Source organism: Tetrao urogallus, assembly GCF_951394365.1.
Source record: "Tetrao urogallus genome assembly, chromosome: 6".
NCBI classification, from domain to species: Eukaryota; Metazoa; Chordata; class Aves; order Galliformes; family Phasianidae; genus Tetrao; species Tetrao urogallus.
This window is the reverse complement of record NC_136819.1, coordinates 19671782-19692144: the sequence shown is the minus strand read 5'-3', so window position 1 is coordinate 19692144 and position 20363 is coordinate 19671782. Positions and strand designations below refer to the sequence as shown.

The 20363-nt window shown below is 38.7% G+C and overlaps 2 protein-coding genes across 2 annotated transcripts in view; one reads left to right on the top strand and one right to left on the bottom strand.

Moving 5' to 3' along the window:
- The window catches only part of IFTAP (intraflagellar transport associated protein), a 29429-nt gene extending 21708 nt beyond the window's left edge, over positions 1–7721 (bottom strand). The window contains exon 1 of the mRNA XM_079536830.1: positions 7598–7721. Coding sequence (XP_079392956.1) covers positions 7598–7700 — 103 coding nt within the window. The 5' untranslated portion in view covers positions 7701–7721. The remainder of the gene's footprint in view (positions 1–7597) is intronic.
- On the top strand, positions 1597–19084 carry RAG2 (recombination activating 2; the record flags this gene model as incomplete). Its single annotated transcript, XM_079536829.1, has 2 exons — positions 1597–1679; positions 17467–19084. 2 exons carry the CDS (start codon positions 1597–1599, stop codon positions 19082–19084), a joined length of 1701 nt encoding a protein of 566 aa, XP_079392955.1.
- Positions 19085–20363: the final 1279 nt, after the last annotated feature.

Here is a 20363-nt window from a genome sequence, read left to right as displayed (position 1 = left end):
CTAAAAAGAAGCCCCCAAAAGGGCAATGGATTTTCCATAGATACTGTATCATATCTGCCAGCCACAGGCATCTGAATTATCTAACTATTAGACAGCCAAATTGCTAAAGTCCTATTGAAATCTTTCTCAGCTAAAACTCTCACTGATTTCAATGACACCAATCCCATGGCAACACTAAAAGCAGAACTCCTCCGTCAAAGTTACTCAATCTGCGAAGCTGAGAAAATAACAACTTACTGCACTTTCAAGACATGTTATGAATATTAATTTGCACACTGAGGCAAGTATGTCAAACATTGTTGTCTTCCATTTCTGCATTTCTTCTTCTATTTGACTAACAGGGGGTTTTATGCTGCTGGTTCCCCTTTCCCTCACTGCAACCTTGCACCAGTGTAATGGATGTCTATGGAACTCTCTTCTGCTTATGCCAGAACAGAGATTCAATCAGTATAGCCCTTCCCCTTACATCTTTGATCTTACCCTGATTAAATCACAGATGATCATCCAAAAGCACTATTTACCTCCATGTTTTTTGTTTGTTTGTTTCATTTAAAAGATCAACTTTTACTATGTTCAATAATATAGCCTTGATTCTTTGCTCACTAATACCAATGTGCTAATGAAAGTTCACAATGTGATGTCAAGCAACTGAAGGAACTGGGGCTGTTCAGTCTGGGGAAAGGAGGCTGAGGGGAGACCTTATTGCTCTCTTCCAGTATCTGAAAGGTGCTTACACAGAGAGTGGGGTTTTTCTCTTCTCACTGGTGACAGGTGACAGGATAAGTTGAAATGGCTTCAAGTTGTGCCACGATAAGTTTAGGTTGGATATCAGGAAACATTTCTTTACAGAAAGGGTTGTTAAGCACTGGAAGAGGCTCCCCGGGGAGGTGGTTGAGTTACCATCCTTGGATGTGTTTAAAAACTGTTTGGACGTGGTGCTCAGGGACACGATTTAGTGGAGGTGTTAGAGTTAGGCTAATTTGGTTAGGTTGCATTTGGACTTCATGATCTTCAAGGACTTTTCCAACCTGAGCAATTCTACAATTCTATGATTCTGTGTCCTCAGCTAGGATAAATAAATATTCTGTAGACTGGGACAAGTAACATGTAATCTTTTAAGTACCAATTATTACTTCTAGCTGCCATTTTTGCCTATTTTACTTTAACATATTTTTAAAATAAATAAATAAAAGACAGGAGAGGACTTTCCGTATCTATTTCTTCTGGGGAAAGAAGAATGACTGTTGGTTACATCAAGCATATTTCAGCCACCCACACATTCACTTTAGCCTAATGCACAGCAATACTTATTCATAACTAAATCGGCTCTTCATTTTCAAAAGTTTAACTGTTCTTTTACTACATCAGTATCTCTCCACTTCTCCTTAATGGAATCTATATGCTGTGTTTTTATGTACTGTTTCTCTGTATCAATATCTATGTCTCTGTAGGGTTTTAGTTATTGTCAGTGTTAGAAGAGTGGCAATATTTCCTGTTTATACCACATTCATCCAAGCTGATCATTTAAATACATGCATTATTCTTCCACAGATCAACAGTGCTGGTGTCAGATACCTTCTCCATTTGAATACTGTAATGCCGTTGGTTAAGCCACATAACAGATGTGCATTTGAGCATCTCAGCAGCCTCCATGAACAAAATCCTGCTTCTTCCAACAGGTAATGACCAACAGTTATCTTTACAATTTTCAGAAAGCCATGACAGACGTTTTAGGGCAGACTCTCAGCTGCTATTAACCAGCTCAGCCCAAGTAAGGGAGAAACAACTCTTAATACTGCCAGGACCATGAGGCATCTACCATTACCAAGTATTGCCAACACACTAAACTTGATTCTTTAGTTCAAACAGGGGGTTTATGCTGTGGGGGAAAAATATGTTTTGAAAAGAACAGACTACAGTGCGTTGAGAGTGTATCCGGATGTAAGAACTTGAAGTTTTTTTCCAGAAGTTGATAAAGGTGGGAATCCTTTTGATGGCTTCATAAAATCTGCACCACTCTTTTCCAAGTGCAGACAAAACTGTGTTTGAGGGATAGTTTAGGAAAATTTAAATTTGACAGTAGCTAACAGGAGAATTCCCATGCAGTATACAGGAACCCCACATTTCTGAGCCATACTTGGAATGTCAGCTAAAAAAAACCAATGTATTTAGAATTATTTCTGCACTTGGAGGCTTTTAATTGTTTGTTTTGCAGTCTAATAAATCAGAACAGGGTTAGTTTTAAAAACCTTCTGTGTAATTGCATTCTAGAAGAATTCAGCGCAAGCAGATAAGTAGATAAGCACTGTAAGGAAAAACAAACCGTGTCAGATTAAAGCATCTGACATCCACAAAAGGTATTAATTTTTTAACAAGTAATATCAATAAAAAGATTGCAGCAGGAAGGAACAAAATTTAAAAGAATCACAGATCCCAAGTACTTTAAAAAATACTTGATTTTGGACATCATAATTAAGAAATTAAATTATCTACAGAGTGACCTGGTTTTAACAAATGGCAAATACATACTTCTTTGAAAGTAGCCATTTCTACATGATTTCATACTGGACACAGAAGAAAAAAAAAAAAGAAAAAAACCCACAATTTTATGGAAGGTTCAACACTAAACACAGTTTGAGGTCACAGTTATTGTTTCTGGTTGTCCTGTCAAGCCCTTATATGGCTCTCATCTATGATGCTTGCTTTGTGCTATTTCTTCATATAGAAAAAGAGAGCTAACAGTGTTTCCTCACCTCATTGGAGTGCCACGAAACAGCCAACAGCTGCATTTAGCACACTTTGATGCCTTTCAAGGCAAGGTGAGAAGGCAGAGCAAGGGTTCATCCTGTCTTATCATTTCACATAGTGTAACAGAATTCAACCAGAGCCAATATACCACTACAGCCAATATACCACTACTATACCACTACGTGTACCAAAACATCAACAGCAAAACTACTAAATATTTTCCTTCCTTTGATTCCAGAATGACATAATCTAAGTCATGCACAGATAAAAATACATCTTTTTCCATCTGAAAATCCTTTAAAATTGTTCAGTAAGAGAGGCATCACAGGAAAGAAAAATAATTTCAAAAATAATCCATTGTGCTTGCATCTTTATGTCTTTTTTCTGCATTTAGGGGTTCTGTATGGTATTTGATTCTATACTGCATCAAATGAAGGTTACAGAGATGGCTACTACATTTATGATCAATAGAAAATTGCAAATTTTTTCTCCCAACCAATTCTTTCCAATGATCCAGCAAAACACATCAATAAAAAGCTCTGAATTGATGCTGCTTCCCTATTTCATGCCCTGTTTAAGTTCCCCGGGGATGACAGATTAATTTAATTAGTTTTATTGAGTTGCCTAGTTGCTTTTATTGGCAAATCCACTCATACAAAGAAGGCTGCAAATTTCTCTTGGGGTTATCATTGTCCTACTGGTCCATTTTTTTTTTAAATTAAAGTGAATTTACTGTCATTTCTTAAATAGTTTTCTGCCACACTTTTTGTGGTTAGACCCAAATTTGTAAAGTGCCTTTACTGACACTTATCTTGGAAGTTTAAAGGTGTTGTTTTTTCTTATCACGGTTAAAAAAAGGAAGCAGATAGCTACCATCAAATGGACTGTGAACTAAATACATCAGGAGCTTTCACTGGGGAATTAAATTAATTTGATCTGAGCATAGAAGATAGCTCTTGCACTCCACCTGGAAGCAGAGAGATTGTCGGCTACTGTCCAGCTTCCTCTGCCTGACAGCCTGCTGTGTCCAGAAGCATTAAAAGAGCAGCACTGGGGCTAGAAAGTATACATCCAAGGTTCAGTTTACTTGGAAATGGGTCTGATCAAAGCCCTCAACAGTGAGCCAAGTAGGGTGAAGTACATGAAATAGAGCAAACTTAACAGCAGCAATGGTCTGAACTTAATCGCAGTGGTCAAGCAGCCAGAAGCATGGAAAAACTGTGAAGCAAAACCTGAGTTTGGCTAAGAATTTTATGCTAGCAATAGCTTCTTATTCTACCAGCTGGCTGATTCAGAATTATATAGATATATATAAAGACATTTAAGTAAGAAATGAGTAACTTAAAATCCAGATGATTCTTTTTTTTTGGTAAAAGATCAAAGGAGACACTTTGTGTTTGAATGAATTTCCCAGTCTCTCTCTGAGTTTAAGAAAAAGATGCAAATTCTACCTTCTAATTTTGGACACCAAATTCTTTCCATTAAACTTCCAATTAACTTTATAAGACCAGACAGAGCCTCTTGCCCCATGCAGTAATTTTTTAAAAAATCACAGATCAGACAAATTCTCACTGAAATAGATCCAAAATTGTTCTAGCATTTAGTTTTGAAGAGATGACTCATGAGCCAACCCTACAGAAAACAGCATCATGAATTCCTTTGTGAATCCAACATTCATGAGGCTTCTTTAACTGTACTGTCAAGACATCATTCATGATTTTTTGTTGGATTTAAACATCATAACAGAGCTGTACAACCCCAGAAAAATGCTAGTTAGCTGTTCTGAAACCTTTTCTACTCAAAGCTAAAGGAATAACAAAAAACAAACATGTTAACTTGGCATAAACATAAGAGCATTTAGTGTTTCTACAAGCAATACTAATGAACATATTAAAATAATCAACAAAATAATTTCTCTTACCAATATCATCAGTAGGATTTGAACAAAAGAGGTGGTCTTTCTTCTGCAGATACTTAAAACTCTTAAAAATCTTAATAGAGTATGAAAAGTTTCAGTTTTCTAGGCCTGTGCTCTAATTACTAATTTGTATTACCATGGGTTCACCATCCCTTTCAACTATTTATTCATTTTAATATCATCTTTTTAATAAAAAAACACCCTTTGGATGCCATACACAGGAAAAGGGACTTTTTAGCAGCCCTGCCCTCAAATGTCTTTCCGCTACATGGCCAATAAAAATTATTAAAATTCTTTCCAGTCATGTAGAGAGTGCCGCCATACTTATATAGATATTATGCACTTACAATCGATCAAGTTCTGTTGGAAAATATATCTTTAAAATGCTCAGCTCAAGGTTCTTACACATCATTCAAGTAAGTTAATCCATGTTCTATCATTATTAGATCTGGTAGAAGTGAAGGAAAAGCCTTACAGTATAATTTACTGTCTATTAGTCTATAAAATTCTGCCACATCAGCAGCACACTTTAAAACAAATAGACTTTGAGTCACTGCGTTTTTAACAGTGCCAAAATGAGGAAGATTAAATTCCTATATCAAAGATACAATTTTATGGTCCCATGAAGTTTAAATCACATATATATCACTAAATAAGTTACATAGGATTTAGAAGGATTTATTTTGACTCCAAATCTTGTTCTATTCAAGCTAAAAGGAGTATTTTCTCAAATATCACAATGAAGAATTTGATCTCATTTCATGTTGTACAGAGAAGTAAAAGGTAATATCACATTCAGATATAAAAAGACAACATTCTAAACATAAGATTGCCTTTAATAGGCTATTAGCAACCCTTAAAAATCCAGCAAAAGGCAGGCTTGCAAGAATTCATTAATATTCGGTTTCCCATGTTTACAAGAATTGAACTATTCTGTCAGAAGAAGACCCTAATGTGTCCACAAGGGCTTAGTCTAGCCAACATTTTACAGTCTCAAAGGGGTCTGTCTAGATAGCCCAGAGCAGTCAGTGATGCTTGAATTTTGTGTTCATGGTAATATACATATATTTTTTTCAGTTTTATTGTGTGTAAATTTAATTAATGAAAAAAAATTACATATTAGTTAGGGAACCAGCTTCTTATGAGATGCTTGCAAGAGTAACACAGAAACTTCTGGTGAAAACATCCCTGCAACCCAACTTGGGAGCTAGTACAAATTTATGTACAAGTGAAAGTCACCTTATACAAATACGGTACTCTGAAATCAGTGGAATCCAATCAGTTCTATTTGTTTCTTCTGTTTGCAATGCTACAACCTAATTTACAAACATAACTGAATAGCTTTGGTTATTTGTGTACAGAGACATATCTCTATATCTAATGAGACAGGACTGCAAATTCTAACGCTAATGCTCATGTATGAAGATGCAGTGTGGATCTGCACTACTATCAGGCCAAATTCAGAAAGATAATCTGTAAATGGACAGATTTTATTAGACAGTGACCACAAATGTACCTCCACAGTGAATATCTGAACTTATGACATGAAAGTGAACATTTCTGGAGCCTATCAACAGATAGTCTTATTAAGCTATTACAGTTGCTTTTTTGAATTATTTTTTGAAAGCCAAATGTCTTATTTTTCAAGTGCAAAATTGAAAAACTAAGAATGTGATATTTTGCACAGTGTTTTTGCACTGTTCTGATGCTAAAATACCTTGTGCCTTAAGTAGAATTTCTACAGGTCATTAGTTTTATAATGCAAACCAACACCTTTGGGTATTTTTAAAGGAAAATGAAGACAGGAGAAAAACAACCTGAGTTATTTTGTTTACACCAGCATAGGAAGCTACATTTCTAAGCATTTGACTCAGTTAAAACTCTACCTTTGATATACAAAGTTTTAGTGGCAGATGCTGTAGTGACAGTGAAAGTGACTGAAATACACGCTGAAGCTTTTTGCAAGTAGCATCATGATATGTAGCATGCTTCTAAGACAGGACCTATCCCCAGTGCATCAATCATACATAAAGACCAGAAGCTAATTTTCAATCCTCTTATCTCACCTCCCAGTGCCTCTTTTCTCTTCTATTTTTTATTGGAACGAGAGACAGAAGGCTGCCACAAGATTATTTCTGAGGCAGTTTTGACTCCCCCTCTGGTTTTCTGCTCAGTGCCTCTGACTGACACTTAGTTCTGCCTGAAGGACAAGTACAGGCCAGACTTCTGAATGCCAGTCAGTGGAGCATGCCACACAGTGTAATTGGAAAACACAGTACTTCCGCAATAAGATGAGGATATTATTAGTGCAAAGTTGTAGTAAAAAGAATTATAACTGAGTAATATGTAACTCTCGGTTACTTTTACTGCACCTGAAAGAACAACCAGAATAAGTGAACCTGAGCTGCAGAATTGGGATACAAATTTAAACTTCCAGTATCACTCAGATCAAAATTAAGCTCCACCCTTTTATTTTATCTGTAAAGCAGAAGACCTTTTCAACCTAATTATCCTAATATGATATCCCTTCATCCAAGTTATTCGTAGAGCCAGTTTTATGCTTATCATAATATAGCACAGAAAGCCAGTACTATTAAAACAATGAAACTATCCAAGCTGCACACATCTTAGGCCACTGTGTACTACAAAGAATTCTCCATAGCTGCTTCTTTTATGCATAGTTCCCTAGCAAAATGACATGGGACTTACGTAAAGAAAGCCTAGCCTTCCACATATTGCCTCCCACAATATTCCTAAAGAAAGCAAACCACCTGTAAGTGTGTGAACCAGACTAAGGAAAGCTGTCATTAGGGATTTCACTGCTGTTAGGAGAAATAAAAGCATCAGAAGCTAAACTCTAAATACTACTGCTGCACTTCTTACCATCCTTTCAGGCTGCAATTTCTAGTGGGAGATTTGGGATGTACATACCTTTCAAAAGGTAAGTGAATGTGCTTAGAAACTCTTCGTATGACTGCTCATGGCTATTAATAAATTGATCAAGAATGCAGTTGTTTATCAGTTGTTCTTCCATAATCCACACCTTGCCAGTCAAATAGGTATGTCTGGGTTAGTAGGCTTCTCCTGCAATAAAAAAAAGAACCATGTGTATCTGTAGGCAGCAAAGATATGAACTGAAGAGTCCCTAACCCACATTTATAACCCCCAGAATGTCATTTTTTTCTTCACTCCTTGTGAAGTCCAAGTCTCTTCAGTGGGACTATGTACCACATTTCCCCTGAACTCAAGGGCATGTAGTAACTTAAAGTACAAAGAGAGAAAGTGCGAAGATGTATGCCTGAAATTTATGCTCTCGGGTAAAATGGGCCACATAAGAGCCAGATTCTCTCAGTGGGGTTCCTTCCCCTCACTTTGAGTTGTTAGTCTTCAGATCTGTCAGACCCCTGCCTTCTTTGCAGAAAAAGTGACACCACTCACTAGCTTGCTGGATCTTGCAAGTAGGACACCTGTACACTCAAAACTTGGACCAAATCCATCATTTTGCAGGTGCACAGCTCACTATACCATCAAAGCCACAAAACCCAGATTGTGTAGGGCACATGAAATCACAATGTGCACACTGAGGCAGCACACAGGACAGGGAGAGTATGGTAGAACTGGGCAGCCATATAGGAAAGCAAGGACCCCGTCTTGACAAGGGAACAAATGCTGAGAGCTGCAGAAACACCACACATTATTTTCTTGTGTAAATACATTTTAACAGCTGTGTGATATTAAATAGTTAATAATATTACTAATTTTTTGTACATGTGGGACTGGAGTACTAGCAGTAGGATGACACAGGTGGGGGCACAGACGTACAGAGCTGCCATTCTCTCCCACAGTAGCAACCATACTAGAAAACAATCAGTTTACAGACATAAATGTAATAAGGACACAGGAATGCATTATTCACCTACTGCTTGATTTTCACACATTCCCATGCATCTTCCCTCAATTTACTGCAGCATTAGAAACCATCTTTTGGGAATGAAACCTCAGTTCTTCTGCAAAACTTCAAACCTAACCTCAAACACACCAAGGAAGGACTGCCAACCTGATTTTATAATTAATAAGAGTAAGCAAGAATTGTTACAAGCTCAGAATGAAAATAGAGCATCATTTCTAATGTCAAACTCTAATTTTGCTGGATTGTCAGCTTGTAAAGAAGGCAAATGTTCCAAGGATGTGAAAACACCTGCATACCTACACGAGCTGAAGCTGGAGTTCACTAATGTTTTGCAAAGTCAAACACATATTAATCTCTGTGGACCGACCAAGAAGAATATCATTTACCAGACTCTCAGAATGGTTTATGCAAATTATGGTGGTTTCAGAGGGAAGCAATGCCATTCCTCATTATTGTTCAGTTATTACAGTCATTATTTGAGGTAAATTTCATTATATGAAACACTGCAGTGATTTGGAAAGCCAGTGTCAAAGGAAAAAATATACATACATATATTTAATACGGTAATAACAAATTTTTGTATTTCTCTGGCATTGATGATCTCCAAGTCCTTATAAATACTAATGAAATAAACTCCACAATAGTCTCATGAAGCAGAACAAGCACATATTATACCCAATCATAGATTAGCAAAACTGAGTCACAGAGAGTTTGACTGACTTATTAACAAATCAGAGGAGGGCTGGCATCAAAGATTCCTTTACTCTAAAATGCTCTAATAAGATAGAAAATTGATAAGCCATTTGGGGGATGACATTTGTATAATTAACCAAGCTAAACAGAAGCTGTCTCAGTGAATGCTGTGTTCTGCAGCCACCCAGATACCCGGTCATCAGCTTGAGAATAAGTACCCAGAGCAGGCATCTGCATTTTGCTATAGCTCAGTTCTTACTTCACTAGAACTCGGGAAACCACTTCAAGTTTTACCATCCTGTACTGGTCAAGCTGTGGAGGAGCAATAGTACAACAGGACCCTGGAGGAATACCAGCTTTTGGTCATTATTGTTAGCTAGGGTGCAATGCTGAATTCAACTTGACAAAATTTCAGCCATATTGCAATAGTGAAAACCAGAAAGTTAACATCATGAAAAAGCCATCGTTGGATATTGTTAGAATATAATCCAATATTTTATACCTGAATCCTCCTGATATAGTCTAAAAAGGAAGTTATCCCTAAAGGTTTTAAACATACATTACACTGATCCTATGCATTTTCATCTAGCATGTACTTCAATATGTATGCATTGGGAAAAGCTTCACCAAAAGAGTAATCTTCTTTCAAAAACAGTGGAGAAAATGTCCTGGATAGTTCAAGCATAGGAGAAGATGGGCAGCATTCTTTACTGAAATACAGACCAATTTTTTGTCCAATACAAAGCAGCATATCCAGAGTAGTTCTGCTACAGCCAAGATAGTTATTGTTGGCTGACACTCATATATTGAGAGCTGTTACCAACTGTGTCAGTGCCATTCACCATTGTTAGGGAAATAACTTAGAATTCACAGGTGACATTTCTTTTTTTCTTCTTCTGAAAAACACAAAGAATATATTATGTAACCCGAGTTCTTTGAATTGTTCATATTTTAACAAATCCTATATTGGAAAAGAGGGGAGAAAACCCTATCTGTTTATTTTATCTCCACTGCTTTTTATGAGAACATCACAGTTCTGTTCAAAAAAATCTAAAGCAAGAAATGAATAAAAAAATGGAATACAGAAGTAATAATACAACACATATTCAATCTTTCCTTGCACAGCTACAGAGCTGCAAATTAAGTCTACAGAATCAGGACACCACCGGTACGAAGAACCTGTTAGGTTCAAATGCAAGCTTAGGTTCTTTCAGAAGAACCCCTCTTCACCCAATCAATAGAGAGGAGCCATACCTACATGTTCCACTTATTTCCAATTACTTTGAAGAACTGCACAGTCTGATTCTAGCAGCCTAAATAAAAGCACAGATGTCAGCATTCACAGTACGCATTCCTGAAATTGAACATGTGGTTAGGATGGATGATACCATTACAAGGTGTTCAGAAACTGAGCTCAACCTATCAGAGTTTTTTGTATTTTTCATTTTTATTTCACTTTGGTTTTCTGCTGTTTCCCACTTACTTTATTACTGGGCCTTTCTTAAACAAACTCCACAATGTGTCAGCTGCAGAGATGTTTTGCAGTGTAAACAATTGAAACCAGGCTGACCAAAAGATTCTCAAGAGGAAGAAAAAATAACATAGGCTATCTTAACTTACGGTAATGGATTGGAATAAACCCACCAGTTAAGGATTGGATACACTCTTACCTCTAAGAATGAAATGTCCACATTGTTCAGATGGAGAGTAACTACTACTGAAACCAAAACTGTCCTTTTTTTTCCAAAAGGGCATCAAACTAACTCAAGAGTTAAAGAAAGTAAGGCAAAGACATTTGATTATCTCCCTGTGCTGGCTTTGAATAGTTAAATTTGGACTCAAATATTAGTAAGAGATTCATTTAAGCAGCAACTATTATTTCTTCTTTTCGCATCTCAATCCTGCTCATTCATCCAAATTACTATAATGAGGTTTCTTGAGGCGATCATTCATTTAGTCTTGCTGATCATCAGCAGATTGTGCAAAATCAATTTTATTTCTCAAAATGCTGCCTTCTTCACAGCAGTTTAAGCCAAACCAGAAATCTCTGCACTGAATCACAGAGCAAATCAAGTGAATATTAGCATGATTTCAATTACGCAGTTATTAGTTCCATTAAACAATTTCTAAAGTGCAGTGGAATATGGTTTTCCTGCATTTTTGAGTCCTCCAAAACTTCTGGTGGTAATCAGGCTGCCACACTATGAACTTGCATTCTCAATTAAAATAAGGATATTCAGAAATACTGTGATAAATTGTGGGGTCACAGAAATTATCACTAAATACACCTGTGCTCAAGATTTTATGAACTATGTACAAATTAGATGAAATACAAATTTATAATTTTCACATCTTATATGCTGTTACCATTGGACTATGCCTGATCTTTTAGTCATGTACAGCCAGTGCAGGACCCAATTTGTCACAACTAACCTTTTCCAAAGGAGCCTCTAATACTTAAGATCTAACTAAAACCTCATAAATGCAATCTTACTCTTTTACAAATCACAATACAGAACAAAGCAGCAAACATTTCTCTAGCAGCTCTTGTTCTCAAAGGTTTCATATACTGAGCTGCACTAGAAAGACCTTAATTTTAGGGACTCTTTTGGCCTGGGTACTTCAGCAAGGAGGCATGGAAAACTGCAATGTCACAGTGTCCTCGAATGTTTTTGGTTGCATATGGACACAATACAGGCATCCCTGATGACACTTCAAAAGCGGGCCAAGGGAAAGGAGTGATCCTGCAGGCTCTTGACTGCACTGAGGAAGGCATAAAACATTTGTAGTGGTGCAGAACAGAAGGTTACCTACTCTCCAGAAGGCAGTCAGCTGTTTCCTTGCTGGCTAAACAGCTGCAGAGCTACGGTTGCAGAAGAAAACCTCTTGCCCACAGTCCTGCCCTACTTCTCTTCCCCCCACCCGTTCACCCTGACAGCAGAAACCCCTGGCCACCACCAGCTGCAGGGCACAACAGCCACAGGAATGAGCTAGAAACAAAAGTTTCAATTATAAAGCACAAAAACTTTCAAATGATGCTTCTTGCAGCACCTCTCAATTCAGGGCGATGTGCAGCAGCTAATCCTATTTAAATCAGCTGGATGGTTGCCACTGCCTTCAGCAGGAGAAGGTCTTAAGGGTGCACACATAATGCATCAGCAATTTGCTTGAATGGGAGCTGCATCTGCTTATGTAAGTGCATTACCAAGCCTCAGAGTCGACCTTCCTGATGGTCAAAAACACACAGCTTGCAGAGGGTTTTACAGAATGTGTAAGAGCTTTAATTGCAAGTAAACACATTGATCCTGCTCGGTTTCAGTGCTATTCTGTTAGTCCCATACACGATCAGAGGATTTAGGTTTCTGTTGTTGTTGTTGTGTTGGGGGTTTTTTTGGTTGTTTGATTATTATTATTATTGTTTTTATGAATTCCCAATTGCTTCACAAGTGACATGCACTTTAAAGACCACCTAGAGACCTTTGACAGAGGGTAACATCTCCTGTGCCCAAACACTTCTGAAGCACAGTAGCCACCGCCCCCTGCAGTGTGATCTTCCAGTATGTTACCATCAAAGCAGGGCTCGATGTAATCAGCTGTTTTAAACCAACCCTACAGATAAAGCTCTGTAACTCATATGTTAAACACTGTTTACTGATGGTTTTGGATGAGACAGAACACTGAAGACTTTAGGACACTGGACTCCCCGTGCCTTCCTTCCTCTACAAGTTTGAGCCCTGGGTTCTGGCTAAATATCTAGCCACATATTTGCATCCTGGATGGCTACTTCCACAAACAAGTAGGATGGCATCCCCTGTATTGCCTCCCTGAAGTGTGTTGCTGTAACCCACGGAGAGCCACCTCCACTCTTGAAGGATGAAGGTTTAGTGGCAGATAATATAATGACAGGTGTGGAAATATCTCAGTACAACTTGGAATGACTTGGGTGTTGCAGTCGCCTACTACACTTGGAATGAAAATGTAAATCATATATTACCTAATTAAGTGTAGTAGGAGAAAATGAAATGCAACAAAGCATCTCCATGACAATGAGCAATCTGCTGAAAACATAGCATGTCAACATTGCTAAAATAGAAAATTGCAAAGAAGTCTATTGATTCATTTTCACCTTGGTTCTCTGCCAAATAATTTCAAGTTGCAAACCCTAGATATTCCTGCTGTGAACTGCACAGTTCTGAACATGATTTTTCTTTGTAGATATGTTATTCCAAAGCTACTGGCTGCTTGCAGCTCTTCCAAAACAGTTTGTCACTGACAGTTACAGAAGACCATTTTGGACAGAACACATCCTCATCCAAAACCAACATGATGTTGCCAACAAACTTTAATTTCTCTGTTTTTTCATCCACAGTAATTAGAAAAAGAATTTCTAGAGATAAGACACATCAAGTAGCAAAAGGAGAATGAAATGAATATAAAATATTAAACAAGACAAGTGGAGGTTGGATTTTATCTTAAATATTTGTATCTCTTTTGCCAGTAGATCTTTTGATCTCAGATCCAAACAAGGGTTTGACTATGTGAAGCGCTCGATACAAATCTGTCAAACATCATCTAAGCACCACTGAAAATACCAATACATCTGATCTGAATATCCTTAAGTTATGGGCGAAGCTAAGTACTCTGGCCTTGAACTTTGCAGTATGTTTTCCTTTATACTTTGTTTTGCTAGAGAACTAATAGACCCATGTGGACAATACAGGGCACAGTGCCTTGCAACTGCTATATTTCAAATGAGAAACTCTACCACATCCTAGCTGCATTACAGTTTTTCAATGTCTCAAGGTGATTTTTCACAAACACTGGGTGTGTTTGCTTTCCTGTACAAACCAAATTCCACTACAAGCTGTTCTTATTTCTGTTCTCCCTGCAGTTTCAAATGGGAGATGGAGCATTTCTAAAATACTGCGTGGCAGATGTTGTAACTCAGGAGTGAGTGAGGTTCAAGAAAACAGAAGCAAAGAGCTATGAAGAGTGAATTGTTTTCTTGGTTCTTCAGTTTACTTGCTGTGCTATGTTATACAAGTGGTTTATCCTCTGTGCCCCAGTACTGCTGCCTGCTGAAAGGATATGTTCCCATAGCACTCTGCAGAGTCTAACTTGAAGAAAAGCTCTGTGAATCTGATGAAAAATGCACAGAAGGGAGAAAAGTTTTCATTCTTTAAGATCTAATCAGAGGGTCACTGACTTCAATGGACTTTGGACTGGAAATTCAGTCCTCACTCATTCTTTTACTACATAGAAATTAGTATACCTTTGAACACACACAAAAAAATTACTTCAGCTTGTATTTTACAGTACACTGGCACTAAAAAAAATTCCAAAAATGATCACAAGCTTGAAGGATTAAGCAGAGTGAAGAATTAAGCTACAAAGAAGTGCATGCTCTGAGCTTTAACAATTGTTCGACTAGCTCAGCTGCAAAGCTCCCAAAGGCTGGTGGGTTTCTTGTTGTGCCATCTGAAGACAAGAGAGGAAAGGAAAAAGAAAAAAAAAAGAAAGAAAAAAAACGGTCACAGCCAGTTAGCCACAGTAGACTGAGTTCTCAGGAACACATCTGCAAATTGAGCAGATAGATTCCCCTCCATGCCACAAGCCCCTGTGCTGTCAGAGAAGATTCCTCAAAGTGCTCACATTTGAATCTCAATTACAGAGAAAGATTTTGGAAGACACAAAAGCACTCCATCAGCCAGGTACGTCTGACTTATTGTTTTACCCAGAGCAAGCTTGGTTGATGCACGTATGAAATTTTTTAAATACTATTTCTCAAAACAATTGCTTTCTTAATCCTCTTTATGGAGTACTTCAAAGCTCTGCAGGTGTCTGGATATTATCTCAATTCTGAAGAATTTGGAAAGAGCACTTGCTTGCTGCTTTGCAAAAGGAGACCCTGCAGATCAGTCAGAGGAAAAGAAAAAGTACATAATATTGCAAAACAAATTTAAATGTACTGTAGATAACTGTGTTCCTGCCAAGTTACAAATAATTACAAACTAATGACAGAATCTGATGGTCAGCAAGCAGCATTTACCAAATAAGACTTCACGCTATCATGCAATCTGTTTTCTCTCCATGTCTAATCAGTGCTGTTCAAATACCTTATTTTATAACTGAAAGGTGCTTTTGGTTTGCTGCAGTTCCTAAGATCTAATCATTCACTATTTGGCAACATTCCAATTACTGTGAAATTAACATGAATATGGGTGTTGTTTTGGAGGTTTTTTTATGTCATGTTAGTAATAGCTTGGAAATGGAAATCAGCACAGCCCAAGATCAGCCACACAACGTGAACACACTTTAAGTAGCACGGAACAACCCAGAAAGACAAAACAATCCCAGCAAGGGCCTAAGGAACTACTGCTGTCACAGAATCCAGGATAAAGATTCTCTCCTTCACTTACTGAACTGATTACTTATTTAAAGCCCAAGGAATATTAAGCAGTGACAAGAAGGAAATGCCTTTAAGTGTGTTTTATTTAACCAGTACATTCTGTATATCTATCAATCTCATTTTTATCTTAATTATCTTAATTGGTCTTTTCTCCACTCTATCTCCAACAGTTTCTCTGGATAGTATATACTTAAGAACTCGACACTGTCAACATGTTGATTAAACTATCTGCCATTTTAATACTCATTCGATTTCAAAAACAAACCAGTAGGAAAATACCATAATGCTAACTTATTGTGTGCTCATGGCATCCTCAGTATGGAAGTTCATTTACTTTACTAAAGACCATAACAACAAAGAAGCTATGTAACCACACAATATGAAAGACAGGAAATACAGCCCAGTAAACCCAAATTTACTCCTCTAAAAAGAACATTTTTTAATAGCTGTAGGAAACAAGCAGCAAAGATTTCTGTTTGGCATCTCATCTGAATGTAAACAATTTGGCAAATTTCTCTTCAAGCAAATTTGAAGTAGCTAGCGTCATCAGTCCCACAAATCAGCCCCACCATGAATCTTGCTGTAAGTGCTGCTGTTCTGGAATCCCCAGATTTTGATGGCACACCGCTAGACGATACTCATCCTTCCTTAAAGAAGGAATCCTCTGTTTCTTGCTTTTGCTATTACAGCAAAATAAAAACCAGGCACAACAAAAATATAAATCCTAAAGAATTCAAAAAGAGAAACTGTATTTCAAAATGCGGAGAGTCTTTTGGCAGGGCTTTTTCTTCAAATTCTGCACTTTGAAGCTAGCTCACAGCTTTAAATTACACAGATTTGGCAAAGGCTGCACCCAAGCACTGGGCAGTGACTGAAAGGCACAGCTCTGCTGTCACTACAGACTGGTCAGTTGGTTTCCTCCCTGGCATCTTTGCTCCCTGAGCAGTGTTACTGCGCAGGCTGACTGCATTAACTACTGTAGATTTTCGGACAAACATGTTTAAAAAAAAAAAAAAACAGCTTGGAACCTACTCATGAAAGCATACAACATGACAAATCCAAGCTGCAATCCCCAAGATGAACGTGACGGCAAGACAAAAGCATGGGGCAGTCGGCCCATTGATCCTAAACAGAGCCAGCAGCCTGCGGCACTAACACGGTTAGAAACACGGCTGGCCGCGACTGCTCCGACACGTCTTCCGCTAATCTTGACGTCTGCCTTGTAGTCCCGCATGCTGTTCATCTTAAGGAGGCCGGTCCCACTGACCGGGGAGCCCAGGCGAGCACAGCCGAACCCGCGTGTTACGGGCCTCCCCCCCCACCGCCCCAGCGCCGCACGCCCCGCACAAGCACCCGCCTTCTGCCAGCAGTCGGCGGCGGGCCCGCCCGCTGACGGCAGCGATGCGGAAAGGCCCCGGCCCTTGCGGCCCACTCACCGCCCGCGGCCCGCCAGACCCAGCGCGGCCTCGGAGACGAGGCTGGTAGAGCCGCCGAAAGAAAACTACCGGCCCCAGCAAGCCCCGGGGCCGGCGTTTCCATGGGAGCCCCGCGCCCGCAGCGCGGCCTTTACTGCTCTGCTCAAGTGGAAGCAGTAAGGCTGGCCAGCAGCCACGAAAGCAAGCGTTATGCTTGTAAATATTACCTTTTTTTCATTATTTTTTCAAAATTCCGCATAACTGGCATGCAGTTTAAATTATGAGAGAACTGGCGTGCAATTTTAATGCCACTTGTTCAAGCAGATACTCTCTGAGTGTTCAAAACATCTTTCTTTTGTGTTGTTTGCCTCAGATACTGCAGGATGACCCAGCCAGCAGATGCGATGTCACTGCAGATGGTATCGGCAGTCAGCAATTCATCCTTGCTTCAGCCAGGTTCTTCCCTGCTGAATTTTGATGGACACATCTTCTTTTTTGGGCAGAAAGGATGGCCGAAGAGATCCTGTCCCACGGGTGTTTTCTTCCTTGATATAAAGCAGAATGAGCTCAAAATGAAACCTGCTGCCTTCTCTAGGGATTCCTGTTACCTTCCCCCGCTCCGCTACCCAGCTATTTGCACGCTTACAAGCGATGGGGAGTCCGATAAGCACCAGTACATTATTCATGGTGGGAAAACACCTAACAATGATCTTTCTGATAAGGTTTACATTATGAAGGTGGTAAACAAAACTACGAAGAAAACCACGTTTCAATGCACTGAGAAAGATCTAGATGGAGATGTCCCTGAAGCTAGATACGGGCATACAATTAATGTAGTTCATAGCCGGGGAAAAAGCATGATTGTTATATTTGGAGGTAGATCATATATTCCTCTTGCACAGAGAATTACTGAAAAATGGAATAGTGTAGTTGACTGTTTGCCATTTGTGTTTCTTGTTGATTTTGAGTTTGGATGCTGTACGTCATACATACTTCCAGAGCTTCAAGATGGACTTTCCTTTCATGTTTCAGTTGCCAGGAATGATACAATCTACATTTTGGGAGGCCATTCACTTCAAAATAACACCCGGCCTCCCAGCCTTTACAAGCTAAAAGTCGATCTCCCGCTGGGCAGCCCAGCTGTGACCTGCTCTATCTTGCCAGGGGGAATATCTGTGTCGAGTGGTATTGTGACTCAGACTGGTGATACTGAATTCGTCCTTGTTGGGGGCTACCAGTCTGACAACCAGAAACGGATGATCTGTAACACTATAATTTTGGAAAATAATAAAATAGAGATTGTTGAAAGGGCAAGCCCAGATTGGACACCCGATATTAAACACTGTAGGATGTGGTTTGGCTGTGATATGGGCAAAGGGTCCATATTGTTGGGTATTCCTGGTGCCAACAAGCAGTTAATCTCAGATGCAAACTACTTCTACATTTTGAGATGCAACAGAGCAGAAGAGGATGAAGAAGAAGAATTGACATCACAAGCATGCAGTCAGGCATCTACCGAAGACCAAGGAGACTCCACTCCATTTGAAGATTCCGAAGAGTTTTCTTTTAGTGCTGAAGCCAGTAGCTTTGATGTTGATGACATTGATACTTACAATGAAGACGATGAAGAAGATGAATCAGAAACAGGGTACTGGATCGTCTGCTGTGCCAGCTGCAATATTGACATTAACACCTGGGTGCCTTTCTATTCAACAGAACTCAACAAGCCTGCAATGATTTTGTGTTCCAGTGGGTCTGGCCATTGGGTTCATGCACAGTGTATGGATCTGTCAGAGAGCATGCTCCTTCGGCTCTCCGAAGCAAATGTCAAGTACTTCTGCAATGAGCATGTTGACCTTAATAAAGGGCTGCAAACTCCCAAAAAGGTGGTGCGTCTGAAAAAGCAACCCATGAAACGACTGCACAAAAAGAAAACCATGAAGTTAACCACACCAGTGAAAAAGTCTTTTCTTCGGAGATTATTTGAATAGATTTGTGCCACTGATTTGTATTCAACTGGGAGACTAAAACCGCTAGCAGTAGTTGAAACAAAATGGGTTACTGAGGTTCCCACTGATCATTTTATTAAATTGATATTATCTCAATATTTCAGTTATATTTCAAAACTCATGAGCATTTTTTGTTTCTTATGTATGTGTTTGTAATATCCATATAGGAAGCTTATCACAGAGGGCACATAACACACAGCCAGATATTGGTAACTTAGTGCTATATTTTTTACAGTAGTATAACTTACTCTCCAATCATTCCCAGTAAATGTGGTAGAACTCCTTTAGGAAAAGATGTTATCTCATGTACTCAGTGGTGTTAGCATCTGTCAGTAAACAAAGACCATATTGCCCATTTTAATTTTTTTTTTATCTTAGCGAGTAGTTCTAGAAATATTTGGCCTAATTTATAACTGCCTTGCTCCGATTTTACATTAGTGTAATGAGCTAAAATTAGACTAATTAATCTGCTTTTAAATTGAAGTGATTTTTAAGTCCCTTGTGTCAGAAATAATGAAATATTCAGATGCTGAGGGTCAGTTTTCTTCAGGGACTTCCATTACAAAAATCTTTCTTTCAAGTATTTAATTCTGGATAATTCATTTTTTATTTTGAAAGGTACTGAATGGTTATGTGTCAGGCTTGGCTATCATTAAGGATTATCACCTCACAGTAAAAGTTAAATTACATTTTTAAACCACTGTGCTCAACAACTGCTTTGCATTTGTATTTTTAAAAATACATATTAGTTGGATAATAAAATTTGTAATAAAAATGAGTGGGTTATTTTCACCTGTTCATGGAGTAAATCAAACACTGCAAATCAGAAAGTCTAGGAAAGCACAGTACGTGTGTGTGCTTGGGAAGTGCATCTGGAGTCTGTAAGGGGTCTGGCTTCACAGCTGCCACATGCCGTGAGCTCCCATTGACTTTAGAAGTTCCTTCTGATGAACAGGACTTTTATCATTTACTCCAGACCTTCCCTCTCACGTTTCTTTCTCTACTCCTGCAGGGTGACTGGGTAGATTGTGACAGTATGAAAGTGCAAGCTGTTGCTCAGGGCGGCTCATTGAGCCAGTGTTGCATCATGAGGGTGAAAACAACTGCAGCTAGCTGCTCAAAGCATGGAGGCAAGATTGGATTCAGATTGAAAAGGACATTGTCAAGGCTGAATAGCCCAAGAGTTTACTAACTTGTTGTGGAGTCTTTTATTGGCTATCTGTAAAGCCTCATCATTTTTTACTTGATTTTTTTATTTTTA